Source organism: Podarcis raffonei, chromosome 1 (genome assembly GCF_027172205.1).
Source record: "Podarcis raffonei isolate rPodRaf1 chromosome 1, rPodRaf1.pri, whole genome shotgun sequence".
Lineage (NCBI taxonomy): Eukaryota > Metazoa > Chordata > Lepidosauria > Squamata > Lacertidae > Podarcis > Podarcis raffonei.
The window spans coordinates 129,141,879-129,162,930 of record NC_070602.1 but is presented as its reverse complement, the minus strand read 5'-3'; the positions used below and the strand labels follow the sequence as shown (position 1 = coordinate 129,162,930).

At 43.6% G+C, this 21,052-nt stretch overlaps 1 protein-coding gene across 3 annotated transcripts in view; it reads left to right on the top strand.

Moving 5' to 3' along the window:
* Positions 1-21,052, top strand: part of PARD3B (par-3 family cell polarity regulator beta) — a 617,714-nt gene that overhangs the window by 176,155 nt on the left and 420,507 nt on the right. For all 3 annotated transcript variants that reach the window (XM_053366051.1, XM_053366062.1, XM_053366043.1), the window contains exons 7-10: positions 3,153-3,278; positions 5,613-5,959; positions 7,435-7,574; positions 10,456-10,584. In XM_053366051.1, the coding sequence (XP_053222026.1) occupies positions 3,153-3,278; positions 5,613-5,959; positions 7,435-7,574; positions 10,456-10,584 (742 nt within the window). The remainder of the gene's footprint in view (positions 1-3,152; positions 3,279-5,612; positions 5,960-7,434; positions 7,575-10,455; positions 10,585-21,052) is intronic.

Below are 21,052 nucleotides of genomic sequence, written 5' to 3'. Positions count from 1 at the left end.
TGAGGAGAGATCGGAGGGTGAAGATTGGGAGCAGGTCCCACATACTGAAAGGGCAACAGGGTTCAGTGAGCAGGAAGAGCCTGGGACAGGGAGCAGTTCAGTCTGAAGCAGAGGAGGGGAGTCAAGGGACTGCTGGAGAATCCAGTGAGCCTCCATCTCTTGCTGCGGCAAGCTCTCCTCCCCCTGCAAGAACTCACAGAGTATTGAAAAGAAGTCAGAGGTGCGCAGACGCAGTTTGAGACTGCTTGGGAAATATCCGGGAGATGAGAAGCCTTAGAGAGATTTGGAAGGCAGTCATGGCAACTGCCCCATAGCGGCAAGACCTACTGGGAAGGGCTGTTGAGTTGTATTCTGTTTCCTTGAATAAAGAGTTAACTTCACTGACAAGAGATCTGCTTCCTTTATTGCTGACCTGCCTCTGACTCCAGCCCTGAGAAGTGATACTTCAGTCTCCTTTCTGCCTTAAATGTAAATAAATTCAGAGAGTGGCTCATTTAAATTGGCACAGGAAGGGCTTCCATTAAGCATTGTGATATTTTCAAGTGAAAGTTGGCACTTTTTAAAAACAACAACGTCCCAATGAATAATCTCCCTTCTTGCACACTCCTTGGTTGCTTGCATTCAGATGCAATGCCAGTGATATACAATGGTGAGGAACTTAGTCTGTCCACAAGTTGTATGCTTGTGCAAACAGACTAAGCCATGGCTCAGCAAACTTTTTCAGTAGGGGGCCAGTCCACTGTCCCTCAGACCTTGTGGGGGGCCGGACTATTTTCTTTTGGGGGGGTTGAACAAATTCCTGTGCCCCACAAATAACTCAGAGGTGCATTTTAAATAAAAGGACACATTCTACTCTTGTAAAAATACGCTGATTCCCGGACCGTCCACGGGCCGGATTGAGAAAGCGATTGGGCCGCATCTGGCCCCTGGGCCTTAGTTTGCCTACGCATGGACTAAGCACTCCCACATCCTCCCTTTCTAAAGTAAGGAAAAAACAGTTGGATGGCTTAGCATTACATGTGAAGCAGCTCTCATGGGTTGGTTCCCCACTTGAAAGAAGGTAGGAACAAAACATTCATACATAATGTTATGTTTGAATACAACTTGCTTGTACGCAAAGGACTTTCCCCTCTGCAGGTGCCCTGTGTCACCTGTAAATCTGCTCCAGAGAGTTGGGGGATCCCCATAACAAATTTAGAGGGTGCATAATGCTTTTTAATGTGTGGTGTTCTATTATGTTTTTATATATGTTGTAAGGCGCTCAGAGTGGCTGTGGCAACCCGGTTAGATAGGCAGGGTGGACATAATAAAATTATTAATATTAATATTAATCATGTTAAAATGATGGAAGCCCTGCTGCGCATGGATTTACAATGCATTGTTGAATACAACAATGTTTGATCACTTACCTCTTCAAGCAAGGATGTCTCTTAAAGAATTGTCCAAAAAGCCTAAAAGGTAAAGGCAAAGGACCCCAGACAGTTAAATCCAGTCACGGACGACTCTGCAGTTGTGGCGTTCATCTCACTTTACTGGCCGAGGGAGCCTACGTTTGTCCACAGACAGTTTTTCTGTGTCATGTGGCCAGCATGACTAAGCTGCTTCTGGTGAACCAGAGCAGCATACGGAAATGCCGTTTACCTTCCCTCCGGAGTGGTACCTATTTATCTACTTGCACTTTGACATGCTTTCGAACTGCTAGGTTGGCAGGAGCAGGGACTGAGCAACGGGAACCGCCGACCTTCCGATCGGCAAGTCCTAGGCTCTGTTGTTTAGACCACAGCGCCACCCGCGTTCCTTCCAAAAAGCCTACTCTGGATTAATTTATCTGTTCTTTAATATTTTTGTTGACAAATGCCATGAGACCTGACTTGGCAAAGTTGCTTCTTTGAAAGGCTAGCAAAATCTTTGCATAACTATCTTGAATGAAAGATTTTGGTGACGTTCAGCTGAATTTGCTACTATTTTTGCGGAACATTTGTATTTGAAACAAATTGAGCGTATTTACAAGTTGCAAACTGTATACCGTATTTTTCGCTCTATAACACGCACCCGACCATAACACACACGTAGTTTTTAGAGGAGGAAAATCCGTAGGCATGCCACCCGTAGGCATTCCCTCCATAACACGCACAGACATTTCCCCTTACTTTCTAGGAGGAAAAAAGTGAGTGTTATGGTGCAAAAAATACGGTACGTTATTTGGCTGTGAATAGATTTTAAATTAGACAAGAGAGGTCATTAAAGTTTTTTGAGCTCTTTACTCTTAATACTGAGAAGTATGTTGCGGAATTCTTTGTGCTAATACTAGGAGGTTTTTTGACACACACACACCCCACCAAATATTACTGATAAAAATATTTTTTTAAGTGTTTGTGTCAACGTTTAAATGCTTTGAGTTAGGTGTTGGTGCACAATCAGCATCCTACTTCTGTCTTTTCACTTAATTGAAATAATTTAAATTATATATGTTTATACATATATAAATGTTACACAATAAAAGAGAGGAAATTAAAAATTTAAGAACACAATAAAACGATGTTAATGTTGAGACGCTACATAATAAAAACAAGGAAGTAATGGGTTTATGTTCCCAGAAAACACTTAACGCAATCCACATGTCTATATTCCACATCTCAAATAAGTATTTAAGACCAGAGGCTATCATATAAAACTATAGGGTTATTATGTTGGTTACAGAAGGGTTTGTATAACATGTAGTTTTGAAAATATCCTTGCTTCTGTTATTTTGTTTTATTCAAACCATGATTAAGTTTACTTTTGATGTCTTATACTGCATTTAAGTGGAACTTCCTGGTGATAACCACACAACAATTCATTTGAAAATTATCTTGAAAGAATTCAGAATCAGAGTATAAATACAGAATAGATAAGTACAGCAGACATTCTTACTCAAAAAATAAACACAAACAATTCATTTGAAACATTTCCTTAAATATTCGGAATTGGAGTATAAATGTAGAATAGACAAGTATTAAAAGACAGTCTCACTAAAAAAATAAACAATCAACATTATCAAACGAGATGTTTTATGCAAAGTGATTCATAAATGAATTGAAATGAAGTAAATGATGAAAAAGGTAAGCTATACTAATTTACTGACATAACTTACTTTGCATTCCTACCGTCAGGATTCTAGGACTTTATATCCGTGGCATTGAGGAGAACAGCCGAACTAAGAGGGATGGACTTTTACTTGAAAATGAGTGCATTGTGAAAATTAACGACACAGAACTTGCAGATAAAACCTTTGCACAGTGAGTTTTGCCGAATTGTTTTATTCTGTTAACCTGAGGAATTTATGCAGCACACATCAATCCAGACTTCCAAAAGTCAATTTTACAATGTTGGCTATGATTAAAATACTACAATTCTTCCTCGGAAGCTTATGAAGTAAAATAAAATAAAATAAAATTCTAGTAGCGTCACATTGGGGATAGAATATCTGATCTTCTGTTGCTGTAGAGACTGACTGTAAGTGGAACGTTTTATTAGCCACTTGGGAAAGTGCTATTTAATAATCCAACTAAGAGACTCATATGGGACGCGGGTGGCGCTGTGGGTTAAACCACAGAGCCTAGGACTTGCCGATCAGAAGGTTGGCGGTTTGAATCCCTGCGACGGGGTGAGCTCCCGTTGCTCGGTCCCAGCTCCTGCCAACCTAGCAGTTCAAAAGCACATCTAAGTGCAAGTAGATAAATAGGTACCGCTCTGGCGGGAAGGTAAACGGTGTTTCCGTGCGCTGCTCTGGTTCACCAGAAGTGGCTTAGTCATGCTGGCCACATGACCTGGAAGCTGTACGCCGGCTCCCTTGGCCAGTAAAGCGAGATGAGCGCCGCAACCCCAGAGTCGGTCACGACTGGACCTAATGGTCAGGGGTCCCTTTACCCTTTACCTAAGAGACTCATAACCTGATCCCAGTGATAAAAGATAAATAATTTCATCAATCTGGGTTGTTGTTTTTTAAGAAAACCCTTTTTGGGTAAGTTACCTATAGGTCAGGGTGCCATAAAGGAGCGGCCGAAGGCCTCCCCAAAAATTTTTATGAGGGAAATGGGCCCCCTCAATATTCCATGACAATATGCACATGTGCAACGTGCTGACGTCATGTGTGCAAGCCATGAGGCGTGTGCACAACACATCAACATGTGGTGCGCACTGCCCCCTTAGTCATGGGGGCGAGCCAGCACGCTTGCTATAGGTAGTTTAGTAGGCTAGAAATTTATTTCTGATAGAATTTTTAGAATTTGTTAGATCTTTTCATTACTTTTTAAAGCATAGCCAGTTACTTTATTATTTTTTTGTGTTCAAGGAATTTCTGCTGATTTATCTCCTATTATTATTATTATTATTATTATTATTATTATTATTGGGTCTTATAATAATTAGGGATACAGCATTTACCAGAATTTTAGATTTTTAAAAAAGTTCTTTAAAATATTTTTTTTCCAATTAGTCATGCAGTAGTTTTTGAAGTTATAATGCTCATGTGTAAAAATGTAAAGTGATTTATTCATAAAACACATATTTATTAAATACGGTGGATGGTGACATCCCAGAAGATATATATTCTACCATAAGAAATATGAATTTACTTTTTCTCTTGCTTAGTGATCTGTTGATTGTTGCGAGCTCCTTTTTTTTTTTGGTTTCTTGTGTTTTTAACTTTGTTTTTTAAATAATTCCATGCGAACAAAAAAAGTCTCTCTCTCTCTCTCTCAAACACACCCAAAATGAAAGCGTTTGCTGTGATGAAGGATGCATTTTGTGTAAAACTAAAATAGGTCTTTCTTTGGAATTACTGATTTTTATTCACATGAAAATGTTTAATTTTATGTGTGTGTGTGTGTGTGTTTGTGTGTGTGTGTGTATGTATGTATACAGTGGTACCTCTGGTTACGTACTTAATTCGTTCTGGAGGTCCGTTCTTAACCTGAAACTGTTCTTAACCTGAGGTACCACTTTAGCTAATAGGGCCTCCTGCTGCCGCCGCACCACCACCGGAGCACGATTTCTGTTCTCATCCTGAAGCAAAGTTCTTAACCCGAGGTACTATTTCTTGGTTAGCGGAGCCTGTAACCTGAAGCGTATGTAACCTAAGGTACCACTGTATGTGTGTGTGTGTGTGTGTGTGTATATATTTGTGTGTGTGTGTGTGTATAAATATGTGTGTGTGTGTGAACACACAAGTTGCACACATACTCAGTAGTACTTTGGGGAGTCATTGTGTTGCAGTGGATACAGTCCTGGGGATTGTGTGGAAATCCCTGTTCCTCTATGGTGCTCCTTTGATAACAATAGGTCCTTCTATCTCAGTGAGGAATGCTTATCTCACAATTTTGAGCAGAAAATGAGGCTAGAGCTCTGTAAACTGAAGGGGAAAATGAAGTGCTATAAAATTGGGAAATAACAAAGATTTTTGTCAAAGAAAGCCAACTGCAAAGTGGCAACAATTTTTTACAAGAACGAAAAGGAACTCTTTGGAAAGGATCTTTAAAAGCCTTTTCCGCAACGCAACTTCCAAGTTGCTTTTAGCATGGCTTACATTTTCCAGATCTTCATACGTTTCTCCTGTGTCTTGTTTCCTCAAGAGCGCAAGATATATTTCGGCTAGCCATGAAATACCAGACTATCGTTTTGGAAGTGGTTCCTCCACACAGCCGTGAACAATATGAAAAGTCCGCCATCGCACCTTTATATCCAGCAGATAACGCGGAACATGTTTCGAGAGTAAAGGTTGCACCTCCCATCTATGCAAAGCCAATGACAAGGGAAGTGGACTTGTCCGGAACAAACCACTTGGAGTCGGGGGTGCATCCTGCCAAGAGTCCCAGCTTTTCAAGAGTTAGTAGGAAGCCATCATCACCTACCTTATCGCCCCTGATGGGTTTCGGCAGTAAAAAGAATGCAAAAAGGATAAGGATAGATCTCAAGAAAGGTCTGTTAAACCTCCCCCTGATGTTTCTTAAAATGACTTTCATATCTAGTGGTACCTTGGTTCTCAAACTTACCGTATTCTTCGCTCTATAAGACACAGTTTTCCCCTCTTAAAAAGTAAGGGGAAATGTGTGTGCGTCTTATGGGGTGAATGTAGGCTGCGAGGCTAAGCCAGAAGCCAGAACAGCAAGAGGGAGCGCTGCGCAGTGTTTCCTCTAGCTGTTCTAGCTTCTGGCTTAGCCACATGAAGCCTCCGCAGGGCAGCTGGGAGCCTTCATCGCGCTGCCCTGCGGAGGCTTCGTGCGGCTATCCCTGGCTTTTGCGGGAGGTGGGGGAAGGGACAGAGCGAGCCGCTCTGTCCCTTCCCCCATGTTATGTACTGAAGTTCTTACCCTGGGCCAGCAGGGGGATACTGTAGATAGTTATGCAAATGAAGGATCGAAAGTGACGTTCAGTGATTGGATAGTTTTAGAAAGTTGTTACAGTAACGTTGTGCTGGAGCTCTATATAAGCAGGCTGGCTGAACCCTTCAGTTCAGTTCTGTCCTGGCCTGTGAATAAACAAGAGCTGTTTGAAGAATCGCTGTGTCGTCTGATATGTTTACCCATGACTTAACATCCCACCTCCCAGAAAAGCCCCCAAGAGTTGCGCTCCCTTTAAAGAGTGCGCAGCTCTTGCCGGGAGGTGGGGGGAAAGCCAGGAGGCTTGTTTTCGCTGAAGCCAGGAGGGCGAGAGGGATCGGTGCGCACCGATCCCGCTTGCTCTCCTAGCTTCAGGGATAGTCCCGCAAAGCCTCCTGTGCGAAGAGTGAGGAGCGCTCCCTCTTAGCTCAGGAGGCTTTGCGTTCCTTTCTTATTTCTTGTTTTCCTCCCCTAAAAACTAGGTCTATGGTCCGGTGCATCTAATAGAGCAGAAAATACGGTGATCCGTTCCGGAAGTCTGTTCCAAAACCAAAGCGTTCCCAAACCAAGGCATGCTTTCCCATAGAAAGTAATGCAAAAGGAATTAATCCGTTCCAAACTTTTAAAAACAACCCCTGAAACAGAAATTTCAAATGAATTTTACGATCGAACGAGACCATTGATCCATAAAACGAAAGCAATAAACAATGTACTGCAGTCACACAATCAATTAATCAGTAGCTGAACTGGGTTCCACACAGTCACAAAAGCAAACAAAAAAGCCCCAAAAACAAAAACGCAAAATAAATAGCAGAAAGAGACAGACCTCAGAGAAACACTCAAAACGGAATTGTGGCACTCAAAATGGAAGTGTAACACCCAAAACAGAGCATGTCCAGCTTCTGAAGATAGTTCGCAAACTGGAACACTTTCTTCCAGGTTTGCAGTGTTTGGGTTCCAAGTTGTTTGAGTACTAAGGCGTTTGAGAACCAAGGTACCACTGTATTTGTGCTCATACTTGATTAAGGTGCTGCAAAAGTAGTGTGAGATTCAAATATTTTTTTCTGCACTTTAGGCCCTGAAGGACTTGGTTTCACTGTGGTTACCAGAGACTCCTCAGTACATGGTCCGGGTCCTATATTTGTGAAAAGCATTTTACCTCGTGGCGCAGCAGTTAAAGATGGCCGCTTGCAGTCGGGAGACAGAATACTGGAGGTTTGGAAAATGTTCATTTGCAGCTCACCACAAAAAGTTATTTTTTAGTGGGTTTAAATGCAGTGGATCATTTTTAAAAAAAAATCAATTGATATTAATACTTTGAGTAGATCCATTGAAGTAAATGGACACGATGAGCTCAGGTCCATTAATTTAAATGGGTAAACTCTGCGTAGATAATAGGGTACCAGGTGTGTGTGTTTTAGGGCACTTCTTAATGTTGGCTAACAGAACATGAGATGAAAGGGAACTTTCTCATTCAGTCAAAGCACACCAATTGATACATTCTCTTCTAATTCTTAATTTTAAATTTTTCTGAGGGTTATGGAATATGATGCCTGAGGATTAGTGAGATTTAGGTTTCCATACAGCTTGGGGTCAGGCCTGGGTTGCTGTTCAAGGAACACAAAAGTCTCATTGGGTACATGAAATTAGTTGTGTGGCTACCAATTTCATGAACCTGAATTACGCGACTGTATTGGAAGTGCTCTTTACTGGTTTTATTTCTTCACTTTAAATCTTCCAGACAGTTACTGCATAAAATGTAGGGGCCCTTTTCTCCCAGAAGCCAGTAAAACCTGCTCTCCCTCCAAGTTTTAATACCTTTCTCTACAAAGTGCTTGCAAATTAGAGCGCCAGCCCTAAGACCTTGACCTTAATATTGCCATTTTCATAGCAGCTACAAGAAAGATGTCAAGATACTTCAGCAAACAATCCTGTTCAGTTTAAGCCATGGGTAGGCAAACTAAGACTCGGGGGCCAGATCAGGCCCAATCGCCTTCTAAATCCGGCCTGCGGACGGTCTGGGAATCAGCATTTTTACATGAGTAGAATGTGTCCTTTTATTTAAAATGCATCTCTGGTTTATTTGTGGGGCATAGGAATTTGTTCATTTCCACCCCAAAAAAATATAGTCCAGCCCCCCCACAAGGTCTGAGGGACAGTAGATCTGCCCCCTGCTGAAAAAGTTTGCTGACCCTGGTCTAAGCTACACTGGTGAGAATTGCCAGACAGTTTGCAAAACCCTGGGGAGTTGCTATGCGTTCCCCTTGTTATGTGATAGGGAACTGTTGTTCCCTGTTGTACCTTCTAACTTGGGCCAATTTCATTTTGGTCAGAAGGCCCCCTTGTGTACATGTGTGTGTAAGCAACCAACCAAGACTGCACACATAAGGTACAAGTGTCCTCCCCACTTAGGCACAATCAACTCGCACGTGACCACATATACATGTAGTTAAATAATTCAATAATTTGTATATCTGAAGGAGCGTTTCCACCCCAATCGTTCAGCCCGGACATCCAGCGCCGAGGGCCTTCTGGCGGTTCCCTCATTGTGAGAAGTGAGGTTACAGGGAACCAGACAGAGGGCCTTCTCAGTGGTGGCACCCGCCCTGTGGAACGCCCTCCCTTCAGATGTGAAGAAAATAAGCAGCTATCCTATCTTTAAAAGACATCTGAAGGCAGCTCTGTTTAGGGAAGTTTTTAATACTTAATGCTGTACTGCTTTTAACACTTGATTGGGAGCTGCCCAGAGTGGATGGGGAAACTCAGCCAGATGGGTGGGGTATAAATAATAAATTATTATTATTATTTAAACCTGGAAATGGCGGAAGCAGGGGCAGAGAAAGGGGGGGCAGTGGGAGCAGTCCTCCCGGGGGGGGGGGTGACAAAATCCCGGGCAGCACTCACTGTGGGTCTTGTAGCACACCCAAGCCACACTTCTCCCCTGGGAAAGATGTGGTTGGTTGGGTGCCTGCAGACTCCACATTGCCCTAACGGTCCGCCCGCCACTTCCCCCACAGCTGTAGGGCACCTGAGTGGGGGGAGGCAGGCAAACTCCTCGGAGGCCCCACGGAGCGTCCTGCCCCAGCTGGCCCTGCTCCAGATGCCCGATCGGCTTTCTCTGCCGCTGGGCGAGAGAGAGCTGGAGAGTCCTCACGACTCACGAGGAGACTCTCCCCAGAGGCTAAGAGGACACCAGTGTGAGTGCAGGCTTTGTTTACACTGCTCAGTCTTCCTACCTAAGAGCTCATCCGCAGAATAGTACAGCAACAGTGCCTGCCCCAAAGCTTTGAAATATTTAGGATACATAATTTTTTGTATGGGTTGAAGAGAGAGCAGTAGAGAAGGTGTCTAAACGGAGTTTAGAGGGTCTCCCACATTGCACAATTTCACTTATGCATGCGAGGGCCTGGAATATAAACCCTGCAGAAGTAGCGGGACACCTGTACTTGATGTTACTTCATCATGACCACCTGAGTTTAGTAAGACCTCTTCCAAGTGTATCACACACACACAAGCCAAGTTCTTTTTTCCCTTTTTCCCTCCCCCCTCATTCTCTTATTTACATTTTATACATTCTTTTTATTGATTGATTGAATTTGACAAAGTAATAATCATAAACAAATAAAAACAAAAATGTGCACCCCACCACCGAGACCACTCCATTATAACTACCCAACCTCCCAAAATTTCAACACCTCTTGCGATGGTTTGACCCCTTTCTGTGTTAACAGTACAAATTCTACAAACACTTTCCCTATCTCCTCCAAAATCATTTCTCCTTCATATTCCCCATCCTACCTTAATGGCACATGTTAATTTATCAACAAACCAAGTTCTGATCTAGTGAAGGCTAAGTGGTGCACTGAATTCTGCAATGCACACACACTTAGGAGGCTGTAGTGATGAAAATATTCTGTTCTGTTCTGGGCCAGATCCAGACATCCATTAATTCAACAGCCAGTGAGGGTGTAACGCTTGCGTCCAACACTGTTAATAGGGCAGACTGCACTCATAAAGTTTCAGTAGGATATATTTCAAAACCTTCTGGTTAATTCCTCTTTTTTCCCCCCTATCTGTGTTTGTCTGCATCTTTTAGGTGAATGGTAGAGACATCACTGGGAGAACCCAGGAGGAGCTTGTCAGTACGTTGAGGAGCACAAAGCAAGGAGACATCGTCTCCCTCACCATCGCTCGCCAGGAAGAAAGTTTTTTGCCCAGAGAACTGGTAAATAGTCTTTGCATAGCAGAGTCCGCAGAGAAATATTTCGGTTAATCAGACGGCTGGCTTGGGAAATCGTAATTTGAGAAGTCAATGTTTCTTACGACATCAGCAGCTTGATGCCACAAGGCCCATAACAGTTAGATTTTAACTTACTACATTTTGTCTTTATGCTAGAAAAGGTACAATCAGCACAACCAATGAGATTGTTGTTGTTTAGTAGTTTAGTCGTGTCCAACTCTTCGTGACCCCCTGGACCAGAACATGCCAGGCACTCCTGTCTTCCACCGCCTCCCGCAGTTTGGTCAAACTCATGCTGGTAGCTTCGAGAACACTGTCCAACCATCTCATCCTCTGTCATCCCCTTCTCCTGGTGCCCTTAATCTTTCCCAACATCAGGGTCTTTTCCAGGGAGTCTTCTCATGAGGTGGCCAAAGTATTGGAGCCTCGGCTTCAGGATCTGTCCTTCCAGTGAGCACTCAGGGCTGATTTCCTTCAGAATGGATCAGTTTGATCTTCTTGCAGTCCATGGGACTCTCAAGAGTCTCCTCCAGCACCAAAATTCAAAAGCATCAATTCTTCGGCGATCAGCCTTCTTTATGGTCCAGCTCTCACTTCCATACATCACTACTGGGAAAACCATAGCTTTAACTATACGAACCTTTGTTGGCAAGGTGATGTCTCTACTTTTTAAGATACTGTCTAGTACCTTACAACCAACAAGATACATGCATGAATTAAGCTGTATCTAAAATCAGAGGGTGAAATCTAGTGGGATATTGATGGGGAGCAGATTTTGTGTGTGCAGGGAGTGGGGGGGGGGAGAGGAAACCATTACACAAGTGGATTTTCATTGTGCAAGTGGGCAGAAATCATTAGCTATCTCCCAGAGAATGACTAAAACTATATTATCCTTCATAAAGAAAAGAAGAAATTAATCTGAAGCACAATTTCAAAGCTGGACATTTATGCCTTGTGAAATTACCATTCCAATGATGATGGTTAATAGTGAGTTTCTCTGTCGTCAAGGGTGATGACAAAATACATGGCAGTGTACTTTAGTAATATAAATCTCCTCAATTAAATGAGTCCAGACAATTTATTTCATTTATCTGACCCTTCCTTCAAGGACAAGAGAGTGCAAACCCTGCAAATTAGGTTGGCATCTTTGATAATGACAGCTCTGAGTTCAGCCTAGTTGACAAGAGATTTGAAGCTGGGTTTTCCCCTGTCCTAATGCCACATTCTGGCCACTGCAACAAAGTTTTGCTCAGAGTAGACCCATTGGAATTAATGGGCCTAACTTCAGGCTTCGCCACACCTCCATTTGTCCCACCCCTTTCCTCTGGGGAAACCCAGAGTCAAATTGGGGGGGGGGATAATGATCTTTTGTTCTATTGGATAGTATTTGTGTGGGGTTTTTATGTGAGTCACGTGGGTACGCCCTTTTTATATATATATATATACAGTGGTACCTTGGTTCTCAAACTTAATCCATTCCCGGAGTCTGTTTGACTCCCAAAACTGTTCAAAAACCAAGGCATGGCTTCTAATTGGCTGCAGGAGCTTCCTGCAGTCAAGCAGAAGTCGCGACGGAAATTCGGTTTCTGAAAAACATTCGCAAACTGGAACACTTACTTCCGGGTTTGCGGCGTTCAGGAGCCGATTTGTTCATCAACTAAGCCGTTTGATAACTAAGGTACTACTGTATATTTATTTTTATTGGCATTGTGAGAGATAGGAGGGTCCAGAGCTTGGTTGGTTATTTTTGGTTAGTTGCAGTATGGTTAGTTTGTTTGTGTGAGGGGTGTGTGCCATATTAGTGATATTGATTTTTATGCTGTTGGGGGGATAGATCATTGTCTTGTGCTGTATATGTTTTGTTATTTTGCAGGACTGATGTCTAAAAGGGGTGGATTTTGGGGGTATTCCCACCACATGTGGAGGTATGTGCCTGTAGAGGTGCGGCCTCTCCATTTAGGTGAAGTTCCTGGCTGTTTCAGCACCAGCTTTCATGGTGTTAGGTACCATCTATAAATAAGTTTCAAAGTGAGTTTCCTTGTTTCAGCTGAGATGGATTTAAAAGGTGGTTTAGACCACAGCTTAGACCATTCGGTAGGGTTTATTTCGTAACCTATGTCATGCTCCCATTGGTCATTGTGGTGAGGAGGTTTGTAGGATCTTGGAGTAGTATTTTGGCCTCTAGACATTTTAAAGTGATTTTTAAAAGTGTCTTAAATATTTAATAGTTTCCTATTCACCAATTTGTCAACAATATATTGCTGAATGATACTACAAAATTAGAGGATTGTTTAATTTTAAAATATCTTCTTTCTACCAAAGAAATGCATAAAGAGGGGTTTTCAATGTATAGAAGGTACTTTTCTGGAATATATATCTGCTGTCACAGAAACAAACGTAACCTCTCTGGTCCCCTCCCTGTTATCTTGATGGATGTGTCTACTCTGTTATTTTTTAACTCAAAATCCAGTAGGATAAAGGAAGGACAGAACTTCCTGCCTTTGTCTAATTTTCTCCTCTTGGAAGAAAAGAAAAACTGCCTTTGTTTTCTGGCTCCAAGAACTTACTTTTCATTTCATCAAGAACTTTATTTTAACTCGGTGTTGCACCTTCTAGCTTCACGTAATGCAGAAAGGACCACCCTGAGCCTGTGTTTCCCCACATTTCCCCCTTTTGTTTACTTTTAGCACTCTTATCGTTGTTGGCTGGCTGTTTTGGCAATGAGAACACACCGTTGGCTGGTCGGCTGGTCAGTTGGTTGGCCGGCATACAGGAAAGCCCTAACGTAGGTTGAATTATTGAGAAGTGACCCCCTTATCTTTTCACAGCTTCTGCCGCTGCTTCCTGAACACTTGTGTCTAGATAAGGCTACAGGCAGTAAGTGTGCCAAGCTGTGTGGGTTTTGGTAGTGAAGCTTTTGTTTGTCGTTTGCTTACTCAAATGCTATTGCAGGGCTTTTAGCATCATTTATAATGTCCCATATTGTCAATTTTCCCATTCAACAGCTTCCCTTGAGAGAGGGAAGGATGCACAGGTGGGTAGGCCTCATAGCAAGTATAATATAGGAATTTTAATGCATACTGTTTTGGTAGGTCACTCCACAACTACATGACACTGTGTGTTCAGTAGTCGACCGGCAGAAACAATGGCTTGTTTGATTTTGAGAGTGTGTTTTCAAGCTTGTGCCATCTGAAATGAGTCTGTCTAAAGCTTCTCCCCTCTGGAAAAAATCATAATGTTGACAATGCTACTCTTGGTTTTCTTCCTTAAATATTGCATTATTATTTCCCTTGGCTATCCCGGGCCTAATATAAACCTTTACAAAAGAAGCAAATGACAAGTCCTAGTTTACAGGAGGTCACTTGTGGGTTCTGTTGAATAACTTTCTGTCTCCTGGAGTACAATTTGGTCTGGTGTATAGTTATGGTGGACAGCGGTGGAGCAAGCTGATCGGGCGCCTGGGGTGGCGCTTGTGCCCTGCTCCCAGGGGCGCAGCCAGCCGCCCGTAGGGTGTGGCGAGCTGGGGCAGGACGATCCGTGGGGCCTCCGAGGAGTCTGCCTACCTCCTCCCACTCAGCCGCCCTACATCTGAGGGGGAGGCGGCAGGCAGACTGTTGGGGCAGCATGGAGCCTGTGGGCGCCCAAGCCACCATGTCACTCCCAGGAGAAACTCATGGCTTGGGCGCTGTGATGGCCTGGGATTCGGACTCAGATGCTGAACCTGAGGGATCCCCGCCTGCACAGGATTCCCTGCCTCCAGAACCAGCTGAGCCGGGGCTGGGGCTTGAGCCTGAAGGGTCCTCACCTGTGCTGGATCCTCAGGTGCAGGCACCAGCTGAGTCTGCTCTGGCTCTGGAGGTGATGGAGGACCCATTGCCTGCAGGTGCTCCACTCTCAGCCCCGTCAGGGGAAGCTGAGGTTGCCTCTGCTCAGGACAGAGAGGTGGAGGGAACTAAGTTCCCGCAGGAGGAGGGCTCGCCTCCAGGCCAGGAGAGGCAAGTCACCAGAGGATCAGGGCCGCCCTATGCCTCGGGGCAGATAAAAGCCGGCCAGCCCCAGTCCCAAGTTGCGGGAGCAACATTGTTGGTTGCTAGTTCCTGCCCGAATCCTGTCCTGCTTGAGCTCCTGACCCACCCTGGCTCCCTGCTTGCAAGCCTGTTCCTGACCTCACCCGACTCCTTGCCCTGCACCCAGCTTCAGCTACTACGGACTGCCTCCGCGTTTCATCTTTGACCACGGACTGTACTTGGACCTCACCTCTCGGGTAACCCATGGGACCAGCACAGGCGTGCTGCAGGCCCCGCAGTGAGTGACACCAGGATCTGTGTAGGAGCGACTGTGCAAGTTTTCCCCAATGCAGTCTCTTGTAGTCATGGTGAGTCCTAGAATTTCATGTGTAGCATGCAATGGGAAAACAAGGGTGGACAAAAACTCCCTTGGCCCCAATTTAGGGAAAACCAGCAGTTTGGGCCTGTTGGGCGGAGGCTTCCCTTATTAGACTGCATCCATATGGCTGCAGCACGGCAGTCCCAACTTTTTGTAGTTAATGTAGCTCCAGAGAATGTGTTGCAGGAACCACAGGAAGAAAACCACCACCACCAGTCCAGAGTTCCATTCTTGTGTCAGCCTTCTGTTTAAGAGTACTATATGAAATATTGCAATCACAAGGTCATCATTTGCAATTTTCCTGGGCATCTGCCAAACACCTGTAGCAATTCATCTCCCGCTGACCCTGAAACAATTTGGGTGACCCACAGTTCTTAAGTATGTGTGCATAAGGCTGATACCAATTCTAGTCTCGGACGGGGGGGTTTCTGAAAGCAGCCTGAATTTGCCATATGGTTTTATGACTCTTCTTGCTCCTGGCAAGGTATAGGATATAATGGCTGTTGATTGGATTACAGGATATTGGGGCTTAGTTAAGTACAGCTCTGTAAACTAACATCAAAGAGCTGTTTAATTAACGTTGTTTTCGCATTGCAAGCGAAGTGAAACCCAGACTGCTCTTTGAGGGGTTGTCATTGCTTCAGAAGGGAATAAGAGAATCTTAAGAAGATTCTTTTGTGAAGCAGATCAGCAAAGTATAGTTGGGACCAACACAGTCTGTCCTCTTTATTATCCAGTTAGCCAAATGTTACTAGTAATTCATGCCAGCTGTTGACAGTGTAGCAGCTGGGGTAAGGAGCTGGTTGCAAAACACTGGGGGATTATCTTGATTTGCTTAATTACCAGACTCTCCAGGCTGCCTTGTGATTAGTATATTTTATAAGATACATTTGGGTTTTAAGCTATGTAGTAAATACTCTGCTGACTTCTCTGAAGACTGTTTAAAGATTAGGAGTGGGGTAGGGTGGGGGAACTGTCTGATAGTGATCTGGTTTGTATTTTCTGACTGCTTTAAAAGTAAACAGAATTCTCGGAGTCGCGCTACTGTTCCACCTGATTCCGAAAACATTAAAAGGTTTGGCCGTGCCTGTTGCCACCTCTTCTCATCCGCCATTCCCCAAAAGGATTGATCATGAGCCCACACTTTTCTAAACTAACTTAAGGATCATTTTTCTTCATGCTGGCAAAGTAAGCAAGCCACTTTAATTGGAAGCAGTTGCTGTTTAACCCGTGCTGCGCTGCAGCTGTGTGGGCTCCCTGTGCAAAATAACTATGAAAGATGTTTTTTGTTATTTTAATGAGAGTCCAGAGACCTGGAGATGGACGCATGGAAACGCTTGCATGTGCATGCACAGAAAGGCAAAAGTCTAGTCCTTAGCCAAACGTGACAAATAATAAAAAGTTTAGAAAGGTAGATTTGCCCCTTGTTAGGAAAGGACAGCATATATGCCTATACTTTTACACTCACTCTCTTACACACGTGTTTGTATATCTCTTCCTCCTTACATTTAGGATGGCTTTCAATTATTCCTTTTTGTTCTAAGTGTCACTGGAAGGAATATGAAGATTCCCCTTTATTAATTGTTTTCTCCCTTTATTAATTGTTTTATATGGCATGGCCCTCACTGGCAGACACAAAGCTCAGATTCCCAACCCAGTTTCTGCCGAAGTCTTTAATGCCTAAATCAGATTGGTACGTAGGCATGGTGCAGATTATAAGGGGCAGGAATGTCCATGAGAGGTATAGATCCATGGCTAAACGCAAGCTAAGCATTGATCCAACAAACAACACTCCCTCTGCACTTTCCTTTTGAAGAGCGGAGCAGGTGCAGCTCTTTGCATGGGAAATACAGTTGGAGTCCTGGGGCCCGATGCTCCTTCAATGGGTTGAGTCTGGAAGGTTTGTTCATGAGGGCATCTCTGTGTCCTTCGCAGCTGAGGCAGTGTCAGAATTGGCTCAGCAACCTATTCACTCTTAGTTGCCTCCCTTGAATAAGGAGGTTCCACGTTGTCAGCATCGCCCTTGAGCCAGTGCCACGAACTGGACTCATCCACTCAGCCCCAACTGGGCTAGGCGAGCTGGGTAGCACTTCCAGAGACCACCTTCTGGACAGGAACAGGTCAAAGTGCTGTGGACTCACAACTTAGAGTTGTGAGCACCGGATTCACTTCCACAAGAAGACAGTCGTCACACAGCAGAGTACAGCAGAGTCTAGCAGAGCATATACGACTCAGAGAGCAGCTCTGTAGAATATCTTCTTTATTCTATCTACAACTATATACAGAGCTAAATGAGGTCTAAACTAAATGAATGCTGAACTGCACCGAGTGTCTGCAGCTGCTCTTAGCAGCAACCTTATCTATACACACAATCTCTAACACTCAGTCTCTCTCTCTCCCACACACTGACTGACTGACTGATGTTAGGCTGGAGCGCAATAAGTAGAGAGCAGAACACCGCCCCTCCTCTCTGGAAAATCACCAGACTCATCAGGAGATTCTTGGATATGGGAGGGGTGAAATCTCCTCAGTATCTGACCAGGGGTGTCGAGTGTCACAGGGGCAGAACATTGCTCTGCCAACCTGTTTGGTCCCTCCCCTGGATCCAGCTCTCTGTTCCCTAGGCCCCTAGCCTCCTCTCCAGGCTCATACACTTCCTGGGGTCGTGATTTCCTCTCTCCCACCCTACTAGGACCCTCCCCAGTGTTGTCCAGTTCCAGCTCCCTGACCTCCCAGTCCTCCTCAGAATCTAGCCATCCTCTCCATGATATCTTCACAGAGCTCCTAACATTATAATCTTTTCTTTGAGCCCTAATAAATCGTCCGGAAGCAGATAAATTGTAAGCCATATGGTATAAATTTATTGAGCATATAACTAAGTCTGAGGGCATTCTTAACCCTCCCACAACTCATGAAACATTATGGACTATATTTGGCATAGATACGAAACCTACTTGTCATTGGTTTAAAATTTGATTGTCCCACACTTGATTGTTTTGGTGGTGGTTGTTATTGTTCTGTTTGTTTTACTTTTATGTACCTTAAACCCGATGCAAAATCTTAATTAAAAAAAACACCCTATATAACCTGGGCTTCTGGTGCATAGGCAGTATTCGGGGCAGCTAACAATTAAAATCAAACATAAAATATGAGACGTTTATTTCTTTTTTTTAAAGAAAACAACACAATATGACAAAAAAAGTTCCAAGTGCACCAAATTAAAAATAAAACGTTGGATTAAAAAAACCCTTATCTACCCAATAAAACAAATGCTTACCTAAATAAAAAGGTTTTTGCCAGGCAAATAAATACCCTAAAAGGCAGGGGGGGTGCAACTGAGCACCTGTGGACAAAAGGTTTCACAATTTGGGTACAGCCATAAAGGAAGTTATTTGTCTAAACCCATAAGCTGAGCCTCTACCATAGACTGAACATAGAGAAGGGTCTGTCTGCTGCTTCCTATGGTGTAGGCAAGCAGACGTGGAAGGAGGCCGTTCTAAATTATCCTGGGCCTAGGACATTTCAGGCTTTAAAGGTCATTGCCAACACTTTGAATTTTGCCTAAAAAGGAGCTGGAAGCCAATGAAGTCCTTGCAGCAGCGGTGTCATAAGATTCTGTAAGCGAGTGCTAATCAGCATTTTCACTGCTGCATTCTGGACCAACTACAGCTTCTCAAGAAGGTAGCATCTGTAGGGCTCACTGCAGTCATGCAGTCTAGGTGTAGCTAAGGTATGTGTGGCCCTGGCCAGGTCTAACCTCATCAGGTATTGGTATTGTCCATGCACCAGCCAAAACTCCTGAGTCTGAAAGCACACCCCAACTGTGAAAACTGATTCTTCAAAGGGAGTGCTACTCCATCCGATGCAAGGTAAAGCGTTTCGTATCCCAAACTCTTGTCTGTCTCCTGGCCAGAAGAATCTCTTTTTTTTTTTAATAAATTTTTATTATTTTCCAACACATATTAAAAGACAATACAAAACAATACATAAACAAACAAACATATAAACACGTATAATTTCTTAACCTTCTTTTCCTTAAGCCTTCTTTCAGCGACTTCCCCATACCTCCTTTTTCTGCATCCCTGTTTTAAATCTTTCCAGCAACCCCTAATTTTGATTACTTATAACACTTCCTTTAAGTCCTTTTTCTCATGTCCAATTGTTTATCGCTGCAATTCTATTTTGCATTACTCAAAACATTTTAACACTCATTAATTTTACAACAGTTCTTAAGATAAACTTTAAATTTCTTCCAATCTTCTTCCACCGTCTCTTTCCCTTGGTCGCGGATTCTGCCGGTCATCTCAGCCAGTCCCATGTAGTCAATCACCTTCGTCTGCCATTCTTCCAGTGTGGGTAGTTCTTGTGTCTTCCAGTACTTTGCTAAAAGTACTCTTGCTGCTATTGTCGCATACATAAAAAACGTCCTATCTTTCTTTGACACCAATTGGCCTACCATGCCCAGGAGGAAGGCTTCTGGTTTCTTCACAAAAGTGCATTTAAGCACCTTTTTCATTTCATTATAAATCCTTTCCCAGAAAGCCTTAATCTTTGGGCACGTCCACCAAAGGTGATAAAAAGTACCTTCAGTTTCATTACATTTCCAGCATTTGTTATTGGGCAAATGATAAATTTTTGCAAGCTTGACTGGGGTCATAGAATCTCTTCCTTCACTGGATTTAAATTTCAGTTGATTAGCCCTCATCCAGCCTGTTAGCTGGCCCCGGACACCACTTCACAACATCATCAGCTTCCCTGGCTGGGGATGAAAAGATAACATAGTTGTAACTTTAACCATAGAAAGTTCTTGAGTGCTGTAACACAATCAGGTTGTGAACTGATGATGCATATTTTAACGAAAGAAGGATGCGTATAGCACGTTATATTCAGGTGCTCTATATGTTTATGCGTACAGGTACATTATGTGTTGTCTCTCGAGTTTTCTGTTTTAGAGATCTCAACTCCTGGACAAGTGTACATCTGCAGAAAGTCCAGGGAAGCCGACATCTGGAATGCACATGTTTCCTTGTAAATTAGATGCTTCTAAGCATGTGCTCACTTTAAAACATGCTGGTTTTATGTAAAGTAAACAGCTCGCAGTTATGTAAATATCGGGAGTCCTTGACACAGGGAGCAACTCAACTGCTTGATGTAGCATAAAAGGCTGGCTAGACACAGCCCAATTTAATTAAGCTGAAACACTCTGGCTTAAGCTGATTGTCCGACCCAGTGCATGGTGTTAGCCTTCAATGTTGGAGGCCCCAGTTAAGGCCTCTTGTTCAGCTCCAAAGCTGCTGGGTGGGTGGCCTTTTGGCAAGCAAGCATCTCTCAACGCATCCTGTCTTTTTTTGGTTTGCTGTTAATGTAAAATGAGCTCGAAGAGAGGGTGTAACCTGTAGCTTGAGACAAGATATTACAAAACTTGTTTCCAAGCCTGCGTTAAATCTCAGACATATAAATATGTGGGAAAGAGTGCTACCATTTGGTAACTCAATTATTTCTGAGCTGAACATCAACATTAACTTGAGGCCAGCATTGCTTTGGGACGCAGGTGGCTCTGTGGGTTAAACCACAGATCCTAGGACTTGATGATCAGAAGGTCCCTGCTTCTGCCAATCTAGCAGTTCGAAAGCACGTCAAAGTGCAAGTAGTTAAATAGGTGCTGCTCCAGTGGGAAGGTAAATGGCGTTTCTGTGCGCTGCTCTGGTTCGCCAGAAGCGGCTTAGTCATGCTGGCCACATGACCCAGAAGCTGTACGCCGGCTCCCTCAGCCAATAAAGCAAGATGAGTGCCACAACCCCAGAGTCGGCCACAACTGGACCTAATGGTCAGGGGTCCCTTTACCTTTAGCATTGCTTTAGTAAGATTTCCTTGTCACATGTCAGCGCAACATTTTGTGGGTATCGTCCAAACAGTGAGTTTGTGGCTGGTTGGTGGGCGTTTGGAGTTTCGCTGTTTTTCAAAGAAATCTTACTGGGGAAATTATAAGGAATAAATACAAACTGCGAAACATCTTATTTTCAAGTATTTTCTGTCGGCTAATGGTTATGTGGCACCGAGAGATTGC